Raw genomic sequence first — 17,223 nt, forward strand, 5'->3', positions numbered from 1 at the left:
AGTATTTTAGCCATTTTTAGCTGCATTTCAGCAGTATTTTAGCCATTTTTAGCTGAAGTTCAGCAGTATTTTAGCCATTTTTAGCTGAAGTTCAGCAGCATTTTAGCCATTTTTAGCTGCACTTCAGCAGCATTTTAGCCATTTTTAGCTGAAGTTCAGCAGCATTTTAGCTGTTTTTAGCTGAAGTTCAGCAGCATTTTAGCCATTTTTAGCTGAAGTTCAGCAGCATTTTAGCTGTTTTTAGCTGAAGTTCAGCAGCATTTTAGCCATTTTTAGCTGAAGTTCAGCAGTATTTTAGCCGTTTTTAGCTGCACTTCAGCAGTATTTTAGCCATTTTTAGCTGAAGTTCAGCAGTATTTTAGCCGTTTTTAGCTGCACTTCAGCAGTATTTTAGCCGTTTTTAGCTGCACTTCAGCAGTATTTTAGCCATTTTTAGATGAAGTTCAGCAGCATTTTAGCCGTTTTTTAGCTGCACTTCAGTAGTATTTTAGCCATTTTTAGCTGAAGTTCAGCAGCATTTTAGCCGTTTTTAGCTGAAGTTCAGCAGTATTTTAGCCATTTTTAGCTGAAGTTCAGCAGCATTTTAGCCGTTTTTAGCTGAAGTTCAGCAGCATTTTAGCCGTTTTTAGCTGAAGTTCAGCAGCATTTTAGCTGTTTTTAGCTGAAGTTCAGCAGCATTTTAGCCGTTTTTAGCTGAAGTTCAGCAGTATTTTAGCCGTTTTTAGCAGAAGTTCAGCAGCATTTTAGCCGTTTTTAGCTGAAGTTCAGCAGCATTTTAGCCGTTTTTAGCTGAAGTTCAGCAGTATTTTAGCCGTTTTTAGCTGAAGTTCAGCAGCATTTTAGCCATTTTTAGCGGCACTTCAGCAGTATTTTAGCCGTTTTTAGCTGCACTTCAGCAGTATTTTAGCCGTTTTTAGCTGCACTTCAGCAGTATTTTAGCCATTTTTAGCTGAAGTTCAGCAGCATTTTTGCCATTTTTAGCTGAAGTTCAGCAGCATTTTAGCCATTTTTAGCTGACGTTCAGCAGTATTTTAGCCGTTTTTAGCTGCACTTCAGCAGTATTTTAGCCATTTTTACCTGAAGTTCAGCAGCATTTTAGCCGTTTTTAGCTGAAGTTCAGCAGCATTTTAGCCATTTTTAGCTGCACTTCAGCAGTATTTTAGCCATTTTTAGCTGAAGTTCAGCAGTATTTTAGCCGTTTTTAGCTGCACTTCAGCAGCATTTTAGCCATTTTTAGCTGAAGTTCAGCAGTATTTTAGCCGTTTTTAGCTGCACTTCAGCAGCATTTTAGCCATTTTTAGCTGAAGTTCAGCAGTATTTTAGCCGTTTTTAGCTGCACTTCAGCAGTATTTTAGCCATTTTTAGCTGAAGTTCAGCAGCATTTTTGCCATTTTAGCTGAAGTTCAGCAGTATTTTAGCCATTTTTAGCGGCACTTCAGCAGTATTTTAGCCGTTTTTAGCTGCACTTCAGCAGTATTTTAGCCATTTTTAGCTGAAGTTCAGCAGTATTTTAGCCATTTTTAGCTGCACTTCAGCAGCATTTTAGCCATTTTTAGCTGAAGTTCAGCAGTACTTTAGCCGTTTTTAGCTGCACTTCAGCAGTATTTTAGCCATTTTTAGCTGAAGTTCAGCAGCATTTTAGCCATTTTTAGCTGAAGTTCAGCAGCATTTTAGCCATTTTTAGCTGAAGTTCAGCAGTATTTTAGCCATTTTTAGCTCAAGTTCAGCAGCATTTTAGCCATTTTTAGCTGCACTTCAGCAGCATTTTAGCCATTTTTAGCTGAAGTTCAGCAGTATTTTAGCCGTTTTTAGCTGCACTTCAGCAGCATTTTAGCCATTTTTAGCTGAAGTTCAGCAGTATTTTAGCCGTTTTTAGCTGCACTTCAGCAGCATTTTAGCCATTTTTAGCTGAAGTTCAGCAGTATTTTAGCCATTTTTAGTGGCACTTCAGCAGCATTTTAGCCGTTTTTAGCTGCACTTCAGCAGTATTTTAGCCATTTTTAGCTGAAGTTCAGCAGCATTTTTGCCATTTTTAGCTGCACTTCAGCATTATTTTAGCCATTTTTTAGCTGAAGTTCAGCAGTACTTTAGCCGTTTTTAGCTGCACTTCAGCAGTATTTTAGCCATTTTTAGATGAAGTTCAGCAGCATTTTAGCCATTTTTAGCTGAAGTTCAGCAGCATTTTAGCCGTTTTTAGCTGAAGTTCAGCAGTATTTTAGCCATTTTTAGCTCAAGTTCAGCAGCATTTTAGCCGTTTTTAGCTGCACTTCAGCAGTATTTTAGCCATTTTTAGCTGAAGTTCAGCAGCATTTTAGCCATTTTTAGCTGACGTTCAGCAGTATTTTAGCCGTTTTTAGCTGCACTTCAGGAGTATTTTAGCCGTTTTTAGCTGCACTTCAGCAGTATTTTAGCCATTTTTAGCTGAAGTTCAGCAGCATTTTAGCCGTTTTTAGCTGCACTTCAGCAGTATTTTAGCCATTTTTAGCTGAAGTTCAGCAGCATTTTAGCCATTTTTAGCTGAAGTTCAGCAGTATTTTAGCCGTTTTTAGCTGCACTTCAGCAGTATTTTAGCCATTTTTAGCTGAAGTTCAGCAGCATTTTAGCCATTTTTAGCTGAAGTTCAGCCGCATTTTAGCCATTTTTAGCGGCACTTCAGCAGTATTTTAGCCATTTTTAGCGGCACTTCAGCAGTATTTTAGCCGTTTTTAGCTGCACTTCAGCAGTATTTTAGCCATTTTTAGCTGAAGTTCAGCAGCATTTTAGCCGTTTTTAGCTGCACTTCAGCAGTATTTTAGCCATTTTTAGCTGAAGTTCAGCAGTATCTTAGCCATTTTTAGCTGCACTTCAGCAGTATCTTAGCCATTTTTAGCTGAAGTTCAGCAGCATTTTTGCCATTTTTAGCTGAAGTTCAGCAGTATTTTAGCCATTTTTAGCTGAAGTTCAGCAGTATTTTAGCCGTTTTTAGCTGCACTTCAGCAGTATTTTAGCCATTTTTAGCTGAAGTTCAGCAGTATTTTAGCCGTTTTTAGCTGAAGTTCAGCAGTATTTTAGCCATTTTTAGCGGCACTTCAGCAGTATTTTAGCCGTTTTTAGCTGCACTTCAGCAGTATTTTAGCCATTTTTAGCTGAAGTTCAGCAGCATTTTAGCCATTTTTAGCTGACGTTCAGCAGTATTTTAGCCGTTTTTAGCTGCACTTCAGCAGTATTTTAGCCGTTTTTAGCTGCACTTCAGCAGTATTTTAGCCGTTTTTAGCTGCACTTCAGCAGTATTTTAGCCATTTTTAGCTGAAGGTCAGCAGCATTTTAGCCGTTTTTAGCTGAAGTTCAGCAGTATTTTAGCCATTTTTAGCTGCAATTCAGCAGCATTTTAGCCATTTTTAGCTGAAGTTCAGCAGCATTTTAGCCATTTTTAGCTGAATTTTAGCCATTTTTAGCTGAAGTTCAGCAGCATTTTAGCCATTTTTAGCTGAAGTTCAGCAGTATTTTAGCCATTTTTAGCTGAAGTTCAGCAGTATTTTAGCCATTTTTAGCGGCACTTCTGCAGTAATTTAGTCGTTTTTAGCTGCACTTCAGCAGTATTTTAGCCATTTTTAGCTGAAGTTCAGCAGCATTTTAGCCATTTTTAGCTGAAGTTCAGCAGCATTTTAGCCATTTTTAGCTGAAGTTCAGCAGCATTTTAGCCATTTTTAGCTGAAGTTCAGCAGCATTTTAGCCATTTTTAGCTGAAGTTCAGCAGCATTTTAGCCATTTTTAGCTGAAGTTCAGCAGTATTTTAGCCATTTTTAGCTGCACTTCAGCAGTATTTTAGCCGTTTTTACCTGAAGTTCAGCAGCATTTTAGCCGTTTTTACCTGAAGTTCAGCAGCATTTTAGCCATTTTTAGCTGAAGTTCAGCAGTATTTTAGCCATTTTTAGCGGCACTTCAGCAGTATTTTAGCCGTTTTTAGCTGCAGTTCAGCAGTATTTTAGCCATTTTTAGCTGAAGTTCAGCAGTATTTTAGCCATTTTTAGCTGAAGTTCAGCAGTATTTTAGCCATTTTTAGCTGAAGTTCAGCAGTATTTTAGCCATTTTTAGCGGCACTTCAGCAGTATTTTAGTCGTTTTTAGCGGCACTTCAGCAGTATTTTAGTCGTTTTTAGCGGCACTTCAGCAGTATTTTAGTCGCTTTTAGCTGCACTTCAGCAGTATTTTAGCCATTTTTTGCTGAAGTTCAGCAGCATTTTAGCCGTTTTTAGCTGAAGTTCAGCAGTATTTTAGCCATTTTTAGCTGAAGTTCAGCAGTATTTTAGCCATTTTTAGCTGCACTTCAGCAGTATTTTAGCCGTTTTAACCTGAAGTTCAGCAGCATTTTAGCCGTTTTTAGCTGCACTTCAGCAGCATTTTAGCCATTTTTAGCTGCACTTCAGCAGTATTTTAGCCATTTTTAGCTGAAGTTCAGCAGCATTTTAGCCATTTTTAGCTGAAGTTCAGCAGCATTTTAGCCATTTTTAGCTGAAGTTCAGCAGTATTTTAGCCATTTTTAGCTGAAGTTCAGCAGTATTTTAGCCGTTTTTAGCTGCACTTCAGCAGTATTTTAGCCATTTTTAGCTGAAGTTCAGCAGCATTTTAGCCATTTTTAGCTGAAGTTCAGCAGCATTTTAGCCATTTTTAGCTGAAGTTCAGCAGTATTTTAGCCATTTTTAGCGGCACTTCAGCAGTATTTTAGCCGTTTTTAGCTGAAGTTCAGCAGTATTTAGCCATTTTTAGCTGAAGTTCAGCAGCATTTTAGCCGTTTTTAGCTGCACTTCAGCAGTATTTTAGCCGTTTTTAGCTGCACTTCAGCAGTATTTTAGCCGTTTTTAGCTGCACTTCAGCAGTATTTTAGCCGTTTTTAGCTGCACTTCAGCAGTATTTTAGCCGTTTTTAGCTGCACTTCAGCAGTATTTTAGCCGTTTTTAGCTGCACTTCAGCAGTATTTTAGCCGTTTTTAGCTGCACTTCAGCAGTATTTTAGCCATTTTTAGGTGAAGGTCAGCAGCATTTTAGCCGTTTTTAGCTGAAGTTCAGCAGTATTTTAGCCATTTTTAGCTGAATTTTAGCCATTTTTAGCTGAAGTTCAGCAGCATTTTAGCCATTTTTAGCTGAAGTTCAGCAGTATTTTAGCCATTTTTAGCTGAAGTTCAGCAGTATTTTAGCCATTTTTAGCGGCACTTCTGCAGTATTTTAGTCGTTTTTAGCTGCACTTCAGCAGTATTTTAGCCATTTTTAGCTGAAGTTCAGCAGCATTTTAGCCATTTTTAGCTGAAGTTCAGCAGTATTTTAGCCATTTTTAGCTGAAGTTCAGCAGCATTTTAGCCATTTTTAGCTGAAGTTCAGCAGCATTTTAGCCATTTTTAGCTGAAGTTCAGCAGTATTTTAGCCATTTTTAGCTGAAGTTCAGCAGCATTTTAGCCATTTTTAGCTGAAGTTCAGCAGTATTTTAGCCATTTTTAGCTGCACTTCAGCAGCATTTTAGCCGTTTTTACCTGAAGTTCAGCAGCATTTTAGCCGTTTTTACCTGAAGTTCAGCAGCATTTTAGCCATTTTTAGCTGAAGTTCAGCAGTATTTTAGCCATTTTTAGCGGCACTTCAGCAGTATTTTAGCCGTTTTTAGCTGCAGTTCAGCAGTATTTTAGCCATTTTTAGCTGAAGTTCAGCAGTATTTTAGCCATTTTTAGCTGAAGTTCAGCAGTATTTTAGCCATTTTTAGCTGAAGTTCAGCAGTATTTTAGCCATTTTTAGCGGCACTTCAGCAGTATTTTAGTCGTTTTTAGCGGCACTTCAGCAGTATTTTAGTCGCTTTTAGCTGCACTTCAGCAGTATTTTAGCCATTTTTTGCTGAAGTTCAGCAGCATTTTAGCCGTTTTTAGCTGAAGTTCAGCAGTATTTTAGCCATTTTTAGCTGAAGTTCAGCAGTATTTTAGCCATTTTTAGCTGCACTTCAGCAGTATTTTAGCCGTTTTTACCTGAAGTTCAGCAGCATTTTAGCCGTTTTTAGCTGCACTTCAGCAGCATTTTAGCCGTTTTTAGCTGCACTTCAGCAGTATTTTAGCCATTTTTAGCTGAAGTTCAGCAGCATTTTAGCCATTTTTAGCTGAAGTTCAGCAGCATTTTAGCCATTTTTAGCTGAAGTTCAGCAGCATTTTAGCCATTTTTAGCTGAAGTTCAGCAGCATTTTAGCCATTTTTAGCTGCACTTCAGCAGTATTTTAGCCATTTTTAGCTGAAGTTCAGCAGTATTTTAGCCATTTTTAGCGGCACTTCAGCAGCATTTTAGCCATTTTTAGCTGAAGTTCAGCAGCATTTTAGCCATTTTTAGCTGCACTTCAGGAGTATTTTAGCCATTTTTAGCTGAAGTTCAGCAGTATTTTAGCCATTTTTAGCGGCACTTCAGCAGTATTTTAGCCATTTTTAGCTGAAGTTCAGCAGCATTTTAGCCGTTTTTAGCTGCACTTCAGCAGCATTTTAGCCGTTTTTAGCTGCACTTCAGCAGCATTTTAGCCGTTTTTAGCTGCACTTCAGCAGCATTTTAGCCGTTTTTAGCTGCACTTCAGCAGCATTTTAGCCGTTTTTAGCTGCACTTACGCAGCATTTTAGCCGTTTTTAGCTGAAGTTCAGCAGTATTTTAGCCATTTTTAGCTGAAGTTCAGCAGTATTTTAGCCATTTTTAGCTGAAGTTCAGCAGTATTTTAGCCATTTTTAGCTGAAGTTCAGCAGTATTTTAGCCATTTTTAGCTGAAGTTCAGCAGTATTTTAGCCATTTTTAGCGGCACTTCAGCAGTATTTTTGCCGTTTTTAGCTGCACTTCAGCAGCATTTTAGCCATTTTTAGCTGAAGTTCAGCAGTATTTTAGCCGCACTTCAGCAGTATTTTAGCCATTTTTACCTGAAGTTCAGCAGTATTTTAGCCAGTTTTAGCTGAAGTTCAGCATTTTAGTCGTTTTTAGCTGCACTTCAGCAGTATTTTAGCCATTTTTAGCTGCACTTCAGCAGTATTTTAGCCATTTTTAGCTCAAGTTCAGCAGCATTTTAGCCGTTTTTAGCTGCACTTCAGCAGTATTTTAGCCATTTTTAGCTGACGTTCAGCAGTATTTTAGCCGTTTTTAGCTGCACTTCAGCAGTATTTTAGCCGTTTTTAGCTGCACTTCAGCAGTATTTTAGCCGTTTTTAGCTGCACTTCAGCAGTATTTTAGCCATTTTTAGCTGAAGGTCAGCAGCATTTTAGCCGTTTTTAGCTGAAGTTCAGCAGTATTTTAGCCGTTTTTAGCTGCAATTCAGCAGCATTTTAGCCATTTTTAGCTGAAGTTCAGCAGCATTTTAGCCATTTTTAGCTGAATTTTAGCCATTTTTAGCTGAAGTTCAGCAGCATTTTAGCCATTTTTAGCTGAAGTTCAGCAGTATTTTAGCCATTTTTAGCTGAAGTTCAGCAGTATTTTAGCCATTTTTAGCGGCACTTCTGCAGTATTTTAGTCGTTTTTAGCTGCACTTCAGCAGTATTTTAGCCATTTTTAGCTGAAGTTCAGCAGCATTTTAGCCATTTTTAGCTGAAGTTCAGCAGCATTTTAGCCATTTTTAGCTGAAGTTCAGCAGCATTTTAGCCATTTTTAGCTGAAGTTCAGCAGCATTTTAGCCATTTTTAGCTGAAGTTCAGCAGTATTTTAGCCATTTTTAGCTGCACTTCAGCAGTATTTTAGCCGTTTTTACCTGAAGTTCAGCAGCATTTTAGCCGTTTTTACCTGAAGTTCAGCAGCATTTTAGCCATTTTTAGCTGAAGTTCAGCAGTATTTTAGCCATTTTTAGCGGCACTTCAGCAGTATTTTAGCCGTTTTTAGCTGCAGTTCAGCAGTATTTTAGCCATTTTTAGCTGAAGTTCAGCAGTATTTTAGCCATTTTTAGCTGAAGTTCAGCAGTATTTTAGCCATTTTTAGCTGAAGTTCAGCAGTATTTTAGCCATTTTTAGCGGCACTTCAGCAGTATTTTAGTCGTTTTTAGCGGCACTTCAGCAGTATTTTTGCCGTTTTTAGCTGCACTTCGGCAGCATTTTAGCCATTTTTAGCTGAAGTTCAGCAGTATTTTAGCCGCACTTCAGCAGTATTTTAGCCATTTTTACCTGAAGTTCAGCAGTATTTTAGCCAGTTTTAGCTGAAGTTCAGCATTTTAGTCGTTTTTAGCTGCACTTCAGCAGTATTTTAGCCATTTTTAGCTGCACTTCAGCAGTATTTTAGCCATTTTTAGCTGAAGTTCAGCAGCATTTTAGCCATTTTTAGCTGAAGTTCAGCAGCATTTTAGCCATTTTTAGCTGAAGTTCAGCAGTATTTTAGCCATTTTTAGCTGAAGTTCAGCAGTATTTTAGCCGTTTTTAGCTGCACTTCAGCAGTATTTTAGCCATTTTTAGCTGAAGTTCAGCAGCATTTTAGCCATTTTTAGCTGAAGTTCAGCAGCATTTTAGCCATTTTTAGCTGAAGTTCAGCAGTATTTTAGCCATTTTTAGCGGCACTTCAGCAGTATTTTAGCCGTTTTTAGCTGAAGTTCAGCAGTATTTAGCCATTTTTAGCTGAAGTTCAGCAGCATTTTAGCCGTTTTTAGCTGCACTTCAGCAGTATTTTAGCCGTTTTTAGCTGCACTTCAGCAGTATTTTAGCCGTTTTTAGCTGCACTTCAGCAGTATTTTAGCCGTTTTTAGCTGCACTTCAGCAGTATTTTAGCCGTTTTTAGCTGCACTTCAGCAGTATTTTAGCCATTTTTAGGTGAAGGTCAGCAGCATTTTAGCCGTTTTTAGCTGAAGTTCAGCAGTATTTTAGCCATTTTTAGCTGAATTTTAGCCATTTTTAGCTGAAGTTCAGCAGCATTTTAGCCATTTTTAGCTGAAGTTCAGCAGTATTTTAGCCATTTTTAGCTGCACTTCAGCAGTATTTTAGCCGTTTTTACCTGAAGTTCAGCAGCATTTTAGCCGTTTTTACCTGAAGTTCAGCAGCATTTTAGCCATTTTTAGCTGAAGTTCAGCAGTATTTTAGCCATTTTTAGCGGCACTTCAGCAGTATTTTAGCCGTTTTTAGCTGCAGTTCAGCAGTATTTTAGCCATTTTTAGCTGAAGTTCAGCAGTATTTTAGCCATTTTTAGCTGAAGTTCAGCAGTATTTTAGCCATTTTTAGCTGAAGTTCAGCAGTATTTTAGCCATTTTTAGCGGCACTTCAGCAGTATTTTAGTCGTTTTTAGCGGCACTTCAGCAGTATTTTAGTCGCTTTTAGCTGCACTTCAGCAGTATTTTAGCCATTTTTTGCTGAAGTTCAGCAGCATTTTAGCCGTTTTTAGCTGAAGTTCAGCAGTATTTTAGCCATTTTTAGCTGAAGTTCAGCAGTATTTTAGCCATTTTTAGCTGCACTTCAGCAGTATTTTAGCCGTTTTTACCTGAAGTTCAGCAGCATTTTAGCCGTTTTTAGCTGCACTTCAGCAGCATTTTAGCCATTTTTAGCTGCACTTCAGCAGTATTTTAGCCATTTTTAGCTGAAGTTCAGCAGCATTTTAGCCATTTTTAGCTGAAGTTCAGCAGCATTTTAGCCATTTTTAGCTGAAGTTCAGCAGTATTTTAGCCATTTTTAGCTGAAGTTCAGCAGTATTTTAGCCGTTTTTAGCTGCACTTCAGCAGTATTTTAGCCATTTTTAGCTGAAGTTCAGCAGCATTTTAGCCATTTTTAGCTGAAGTTCAGCAGCATTTTAGCCATTTTTAGCTGAAGTTCAGCAGTATTTTAGCCATTTTTAGCGGCACTTCAGCAGTATTTTAGCCGTTTTTAGCTGAAGTTCAGCAGTATTTAGCCATTTTTAGCTGAAGTTCAGCAGCATTTTAGCCGTTTTTAGCTGCACTTCAGCAGTATTTTAGCCGTTTTTAGCTGCACTTCAGCAGTATTTTAGCCGTTTTTAGCTGCACTTCAGCAGTATTTTAGCCGTTTTTAGCTGCACTTCAGCAGTATTTTAGCCGTTTTTAGCTGCACTTCAGCAGTATTTTAGCCATTTTTAGGTGAAGGTCAGCAGCATTTTAGCCGTTTTTAGCTGAAGTTCAGCAGTATTTTAGCCATTTTTAGCTGAATTTTAGCCATTTTTAGCTGAAGTTCAGCAGCATTTTAGCCATTTTTAGCTGAAGTTCAGCAGTATTTTAGCCATTTTTAGCTGAAGTTCAGCAGTATTTTAGCCATTTTTAGCGGCACTTCTGCAGTATTTTAGTCGTTTTTAGCTGCACTTCAGCAGTATTTTAGTCGTTTTTAGCTGAAGTTCAGCAGCATTTTAGCCATTTTTAGCTGAAGTTCAGCAGCATTTTAGCCATTTTTAGCTGAAGTTCAGCAGTATTTTAGCCATTTTTAGCTGAAGTTCAGCAGCATTTTAGCCATTTTTAGCTGAAGTTCAGCAGCATTTTAGCCATTTTTAGCTGAAGTTCAGCAGTATTTTAGCCATTTTTAGCTGAAGTTCACCAGCATTTTAGCCATTTTTAGCTGAAGTTCAGCAGTATTTTAGCCATTTTTAGCTGCACTTCAGCAGCATTTTAGCCGTTTTTACCTGAAGTTCAGCAGCATTTTAGCCGTTTTTACCTGAAGTTCAGCAGCATTTTAGCCATTTTTAGCTGAAGTTCAGCAGTATTTTAGCCATTTTTAGCGGCACTTCAGCAGTATTTTAGCCGTTTTTAGCTGCAGTTCAGCAGTATTTTAGCCATTTTTAGCTGAAGTTCAGCAGTATTTTAGCCATTTTTAGCTGAAGTTCAGCAGTATTTTAGCCATTTTTAGCTGAAGTTCAGCAGTATTTTAGCCATTTTTAGCGGCACTTCAGCAGTATTTTAGTCGTTTTTAGCGGCACTTCAGCAGTATTTTAGTCGCTTTTAGCTGCACTTCAGCAGTATTTTAGCCATTTTTTGCTGAAGTTCAGCAGCATTTTAGCCGTTTTTAGCTGAAGTTCAGCAGTATTTTAGCCATTTTTAGCTGAAGTTCAGCAGTATTTTAGCCATTTTTAGCTGAAGTTCAGCAGTATTTTAGCCATTTTTAGCTGCACTTCAGCAGTATTTTAGCCGTTTTTACCTGAAGTTCAGCAGCATTTTAGCCGTTTTTAGCTGCACTTCAGCAGCATTTTAGCCGTTTTTAGCTGCACTTCAGCAGTATTTTAGCCATTTTTAGCTGAAGTTCAGCAGCATTTTAGCCATTTTTAGCTGAAGTTCAGCAGCATTTTAGCCATTTTTAGCTGAAGTTCAGCAGCATTTTAGCCATTTTTAGCTGCACTTCAGCAGTATTTTAGCCATTTTTAGCTGAAGTTCAGCAGTATTTTAGCCATTTTTAGCGGCACTTCAGCAGCATTTTAGCCATTTTTAGCTGAAGTTCAGCAGCATTTTAGCCATTTTTGGCTGCACTTCAGGAGTATTTTAGCCATTTTTAGCTGAAGTTCAGCAGTATTTTAGCCATTTTTAGCGGCACTTCAGCAGTATTTTAGCCATTTTTAGCTGAAGTTCAGCAGCATTTTAGCCGTTTTTAGCTGCACTTCAGCAGCATTTTAGCCGTTTTTAGCTGCACTTCAGCAGCATTTTAGCCGTTTTTAGCTGCACTTCAGCAGCATTTTAGCCGTTTTTAGCTGCACTTCAGCAGCATTTTAGCCGTTTTTAGCTGCACTTCAGCAGCATTTTAGCCGTTTTTAGCTGAAGTTCAGCAGTATTTTAGCCATTTTTAGCTGAAGTTCAGCAGTATTTTAGCCATTTTTAGCTGAAGTTCAGCAGTATTTTAGCCATTTTTAGCTGAAGTTCAGCAGTATTTTAGCCATTTTTAGGTGAAGTTCAGCAGTATTTTAGCCATTTTTAGCGGCACTTCAGCAGTATTTTTGCCGTTTTTAGCTGCACTTCAGCAGCATTTTAGCCATTTTTAGCTGAAGTTCAGCAGCATTTTAGCCGTTTTTAGCTGCACTTCAGCAGCATTTTAGCCGTTTTTAGCTGCACTTCAGCAGCATTTTAGCCGTTTTTAGCTGCACTTCAGCAGTATTTTAGCCATTTTTAGCTGAAGTTCAGCAGCATTTTAGCCATTTTTAGCTGAAGTTCAGCAGCATTTTAGCCGTTTTTAGCTGCACTTCAGCAGTATTTTAGCCATTTTTAGCTGAAGTTCAGCAGTATTTTAGCCATTTTTAGCTGAAGTTCAGCAGTATTTTAGCCATTTTTAGCTGAAGTTCAGCAGTATTTTAGCCATTTTTAGCTGAAGTTCAGCAGCATTTTAGCCATTTTTAGCTGAAGTTCAGCAGCATTTTAGCCATTTTTAGCTGAAGTTCAGCAGCATTTTAGCCATTTTTAGCTGAAGTTCAGGAGTATTTTAGCCATTTTTAGCTGAAGTTCAGCAGTATTTTAGTCGTTTTTAGCTGAAGTTCAGCAGCATTTTAGCCGTTTTTAGCTGCACTTCAGCAGTATTTTAGCCATTTTTAGCATCGGTTCTGTGGTATTTAAGCATTTTTTTTAAGCATTAGTTCAGTGGTATTTTAGCCATTTTAGCTGAACTGCAGCGGTATTTTAGCCGTTTTTAGCTGAAGTTCAGCAGTGTTTAAACCCGTTTTTGCTGAACATTAGTGGTGTGTTAGCCACTTTTAGCTGCACTTTAGCGTTATTTTAGCTGTTTTTAGCTAAACTGCAGCAGTATTTTACCCATTTTTAGCTGATGTTCAGGAGTATTACCTTTATTTCTTTTAAACGAGTCAAGGTGTTGTAACTCGACATCGGAATTACCTTCATTGTCGACTCACCTCTCACATGTGTAGCATTCACAATATTCGTTGTTTTCCCCAAAGAAGCCGTCTCCATAGTAACAGGAGATTTCCTCTCCCGGTTCGATGTCCCTCAGGACCTTGACGCAGGCCGTGTCTCGTCCCGTCGACACAAACTGAAACCACATTAATCCCCGTCAGACACTCACAGTTTCCAGGTTGGAACAGTGAAACGTTTGCAGCAGGTTACCTTGCAGTTTGGCCGACAATCTAAATGAAAACAAACGAAAACCCGGTTAGTGTCTGAATCAGAGCTTTAGCTCAACACGTGTCCCAGCTGATCAGCGATGAACTAATACCGTGATTGATGAATGCAGCGGGGCCGAGCCACAGCTGTGCGCAGTTCTTGCGTGTGGAGTACATGACGCTGAAGTCATTCTCGCCGTGTCGCAGCAGCAGGTTCTCCTCGCTCTCCGACAGCTCGGCGATGCAGCCCACCAGGTACTCGATCTTATCGTTTCTCTTCCTGCAGAGAAGAAGCAGCAGAGAGGTTGGTTGACGCGACCGCCGTCCAGATCCGCCACCTCTTGTCAGGAAACTCAGCAGGAAGTCCTCACCACTCCTTCGTTGCCACGATCTTCGCTCCGTTCTGCTCGGACGAGTAGCGGTTGCAGGGCAGAATCTCGAAGCCACTGTCAGTGGCGAACATCCGCAGGTAAACAAACACCTGTGGGAAACGGGCAGTTAGAGTCTGAAGTTTGCAAACGACCAACAGGTCAACAGCTAGCCATTTACATGCTGCTTGAAGAGCTTTTCTTGAGCCTTGGACTTGTGCAGGAAGAGGTTCCGACACCAATCTCCGGACGTCAGGGCTCTGAACGCCTTCTCCAAGTTGTCATGCTTCTTGAAGCGCTCGATGATTTCTTTCAGCTCTTCCTGTCGTCCTTTGATGGGTCGAAACCTGTCAGGAAGATTTCCAAACATTAGCGTCGCAGGTATGAATCAGCAGAAAGCGACCGAGCCGGCGGGAAGCCCACCTGGTGTTCATCTTATGAGTCTGAAAGCCCAGATACGGATCCAGGATGAGGCTGGTGGTGAGATCGTCGTTCTCACACAGCTCCTTGGCCGTCATTCCTGAGGAGGGCACGTAGCGCCTCTCCGCCTCCAGACCGGCTCCGTTACACCCTGTAAGAACCGCACACAGACCGCCGTGAAAGACCCGCCTCCTGAAGAGGCTGGACAGCAGCGCTGATCCAGACTCACTGCGGCTACATCTTCGGCTCCTCGGGTGAGTTTTGCTGTGGCGCAGCGACGCCCGCTGTTGATGCTGAGAGCGCGTCTGGTTCACGGGTTGCTCGCCGGTCAACTTGTTTCCTTGCCGTCTGCCATTTAATACCATGTTCTTGGATTCGCCCAGCCACTTCATGCCCACAAGCCCCCTGGTCCAGTTGCATTTAGTCTCCGAGATGAAGAGTCGCTCTCGAGTGGGGAAGACGGGAGCCTGGAGTCAGAGAAGCTAAAGGAAGAAGAGAAAACGTGAATCAGCGACATCCAACACTGAAAGGTTCTGATCCACTTCAATGTGGACTGTATCAGTTCTTCAGCTTTCTTAAAATCTTTCCATCATTTCTGGTCCCGATATCGGACTAGTTCAAGAGGAACTTTGATCTGGCTGATGAATCAGTCAGGCAGATAAAACATCTCTGAACTCCACGATGAAGCAGACTGGTGTCGATACACAACAGACCCGTTTCAGCTCCTAGACCTGAACAAGGATCAGAGGCCATCTCAGCTGATTCATCTGTTGGCTGAAGCCTCGTCAGAAACAGTTTCCATGGAAACGTGACTGCAATGAAGCCAGAAAGGGCTGAAGTCACATGACCCAAGAACTGGACTGAAGATCAGTAGAAACAGGTCTGATGGAGAGACGGCTCCCCCAGCACCTGGACTCCGACCAGTCTGAGGGAGAGAGGGAGGGATTGCAACATTATGAAAGCAGCGCGGCATTATCTGGACAGAAAACCAAACAAAAAGGTAGAAACATCCAAAGAGAACTTTGGTAAGTCCTCCAGGAAGCCTGGAAAGGTTTCCCTGAAGGCGACTAAAACTAATGGAAGACAGTCTGACAGAATCTACTGACTTATTTATCAAACACGACCTTTAAAGGGTTCACAGACTGAACAGATCCTTGTAAATTGTGAACTCATGACGTTTGTGTGACCTCTGAGCTGCAGCAGCGATCCTACAGCGACACCCAGCGGTCACTCCGAGCACTGCAGCCGCTCACTGTCAGGTGTACCTGAACACACCTGGCTGCCACTAAAACACACAAATACAGCTTTATTCTTCAATCCATTTTACAATCGCATCAGCTTATGATCACACATCATGGGAATACCGCGACGTTATTGCACGTTTCCAGGGAATCCAATATAGTTTATAACTCATGTAAACATTGCTTCGCCTTGTTAGCTGAGAAGCTTACGTGAGCATTAATCAAACGTCTCTGGACAGGATTCTGGACACTGAAGCCCAGATCGACGTCTGGGGCACGGACGGGTTCTGGAGGTCCAGATTTGGTTCGTATTGTTTGCTAACAACAGCTGAAGTTCGCTTTTGTATCATACCTCAGACTAGTCGCTTCAGGTGAAATAAGAACCTGGTCTGGGCGAAATAACTACAATAATACCCCCAAAACCCGTTTCTAGTCCATGTTAGGCCGAGCACATCACAGCAATAGCAAGAATCAAAACATCTGGATTTAACACCATGTAGCTTTCCCTTTACTTTCCTCCTTTTTTAAACGTCCGGGTACGTTGGAAGGTGGTCTGTACGCAGTGAAATAATAAATAAAGAAAGAAAAAACAACTTAAAACTTTTATAAATACAGAATAAATAAATAATTAACTGAATTTTTTTGTTAAAAAAAAAAAAAAAAAAAACCCGACTTGGTCTCTATTGGTCTTCGAATCACAGACAGACTTCACCGCTGTGGCCGCTCCACCCGTTGGCTGTTAGCATGAAGCTAACCCTCCACCAGCAGCACCAGTAGCACCAGCAACCACAGGGAATGCAGCCAGCAAACACCGGCTACAAGCTGCGGTGGTTTAAAACAAGCAAACCTCCCGAACAGCCTGAAGTTAACGCAGAAAGCAGCCCGGACGTGGAAGCCATTTAATGACATGACAACACCAAGTCCACATCCCGACAGGCTTCCACATATTTAAACATCCACACAATAAATCCTCACAGAATACAACCAGAGAACATCCACATAAACAAATAAACTAATGTAAAAAAACAAACGTAAATAACATGAAGTGTCCCACATGTACGTACTGTCATGTTATCAGGCAGCAGCTAACTTAGCAGGATGCTAACTTAGCTTCCCGTCAGGAAGAACACGGTGCTTCACAGCTTTTCCTCCACGCTGGGAACTATCACCGATCAATAGGATGATTAGGACAGCCAGCAGATATTGATACGTATTAATATAACAGTATGGAAGGAAAGTGGGCAGCCAGTGGATAATGCGGCTCAGGCAGACAGCTAGCCTAGCGTGCTAACTGTTGCTAAGCTGCTAAATGGAAGTTCTGGTGCCGACATCCGGGTAAAACATTTAATCCGGGTAAAACATCTGATCCGGGTAGAACATCTACTGTAGCCGCTGCAGGCGGTGAAGGAGCATCTATAGCGGCTGTAAGAGGACAACGAGGAGCCGGGGCTGTTTAACCTGCTGGATGTTAGCAGGTAAACAGCAGACAGGGAGCTTTTCACGCGTTAAATGTCCACAACACACACACACACACACACACACACACACACACACACACACACACACACACACAAATACTCACAGGCCTGTCTGTAAAAACAACCACGGAACTAAACTGCGCTCCTCCAGAATCGTCCAGATTTTCCTCCTGGAGGAAAATAAAGGGAAAAAATCACAGAAAACACATTTTCTAAAAAAATAAATAAAATAAAATAAATCAACATTAAAATTCAAGATGGCGGCCTGGCACATCCGACAGGCAGAGAACGACGTAGCACTGCCCTCCGAGAGAAAATAGATCCTACACATACGGCGCCCGGTGCGTTCATCTGGGTCGAAACGGAGCACGGAGCGCGAGGCTGCCTCGTGGAACCCGAGGACTGGACGTCCTTGTTACTTTTCTGTGGTTTTTTAATAAAATGCGTGAATTAACTTGCTGGTGTGTGTGTGTGTGTATGTGATGCCCGGATGTACATAGAAGTAGTGCTGCGTAAACAAACATCTTCACGCTTCTTAAAGGATCCAGAGGTGGAGGTGCAGACCCGGTTCTGATGAACAGAACCGCGACACACCCGGGTCTGGTGGAGAACCGCAGCAGAACCGGGTCTGATGAACAGAACTGTAACAGACCCTGGAGAACTGCAACAGACCCGGTTCTGATGAACAGAACCGCGACAGACCCGGTTCTGATGGAGAACTGCAACAGAACCGGGCCAGAATAACT

At 40.9% G+C, this 17,223-nt stretch overlaps 1 protein-coding gene across 1 annotated transcript in view; it reads right to left on the minus strand.

The window, feature by feature from the left end:
- Positions 1–16,497, minus strand: part of kmt5b (lysine methyltransferase 5B) — a 34,290-nt gene extending 17,793 nt beyond the window's left edge. Inside the window, exons 1-8 of the mRNA XM_079245287.1 lie at positions 16,064–16,497; positions 13,988–14,240; positions 13,762–13,909; positions 13,520–13,685; positions 13,342–13,451; positions 13,084–13,250; positions 12,975–12,994; positions 12,764–12,900 (exon numbers count right to left, since the gene is read on the minus strand). Of these exons, the coding sequence (XP_079101413.1) occupies positions 12,764–12,900; positions 12,975–12,994; positions 13,084–13,250; positions 13,342–13,451; positions 13,520–13,685; positions 13,762–13,909; positions 13,988–14,150 (911 nt within the window). The 5' untranslated portion in view covers positions 14,151–14,240; positions 16,064–16,497. The remainder of the gene's footprint in view (positions 1–12,763; positions 12,901–12,974; positions 12,995–13,083; positions 13,251–13,341; positions 13,452–13,519; positions 13,686–13,761; positions 13,910–13,987; positions 14,241–16,063) is intronic.
- Between the last annotated feature and the right edge of the window lie 726 nt (positions 16,498–17,223).

The sequence above is a fragment of the Telmatherina bonti genome, assembly GCF_933228915.1.
Source record: "Telmatherina bonti genome assembly, chromosome: 1".
In the NCBI taxonomy this organism is placed as follows: domain Eukaryota; kingdom Metazoa; phylum Chordata; class Actinopteri; order Atheriniformes; family Telmatherinidae; genus Telmatherina; species Telmatherina bonti.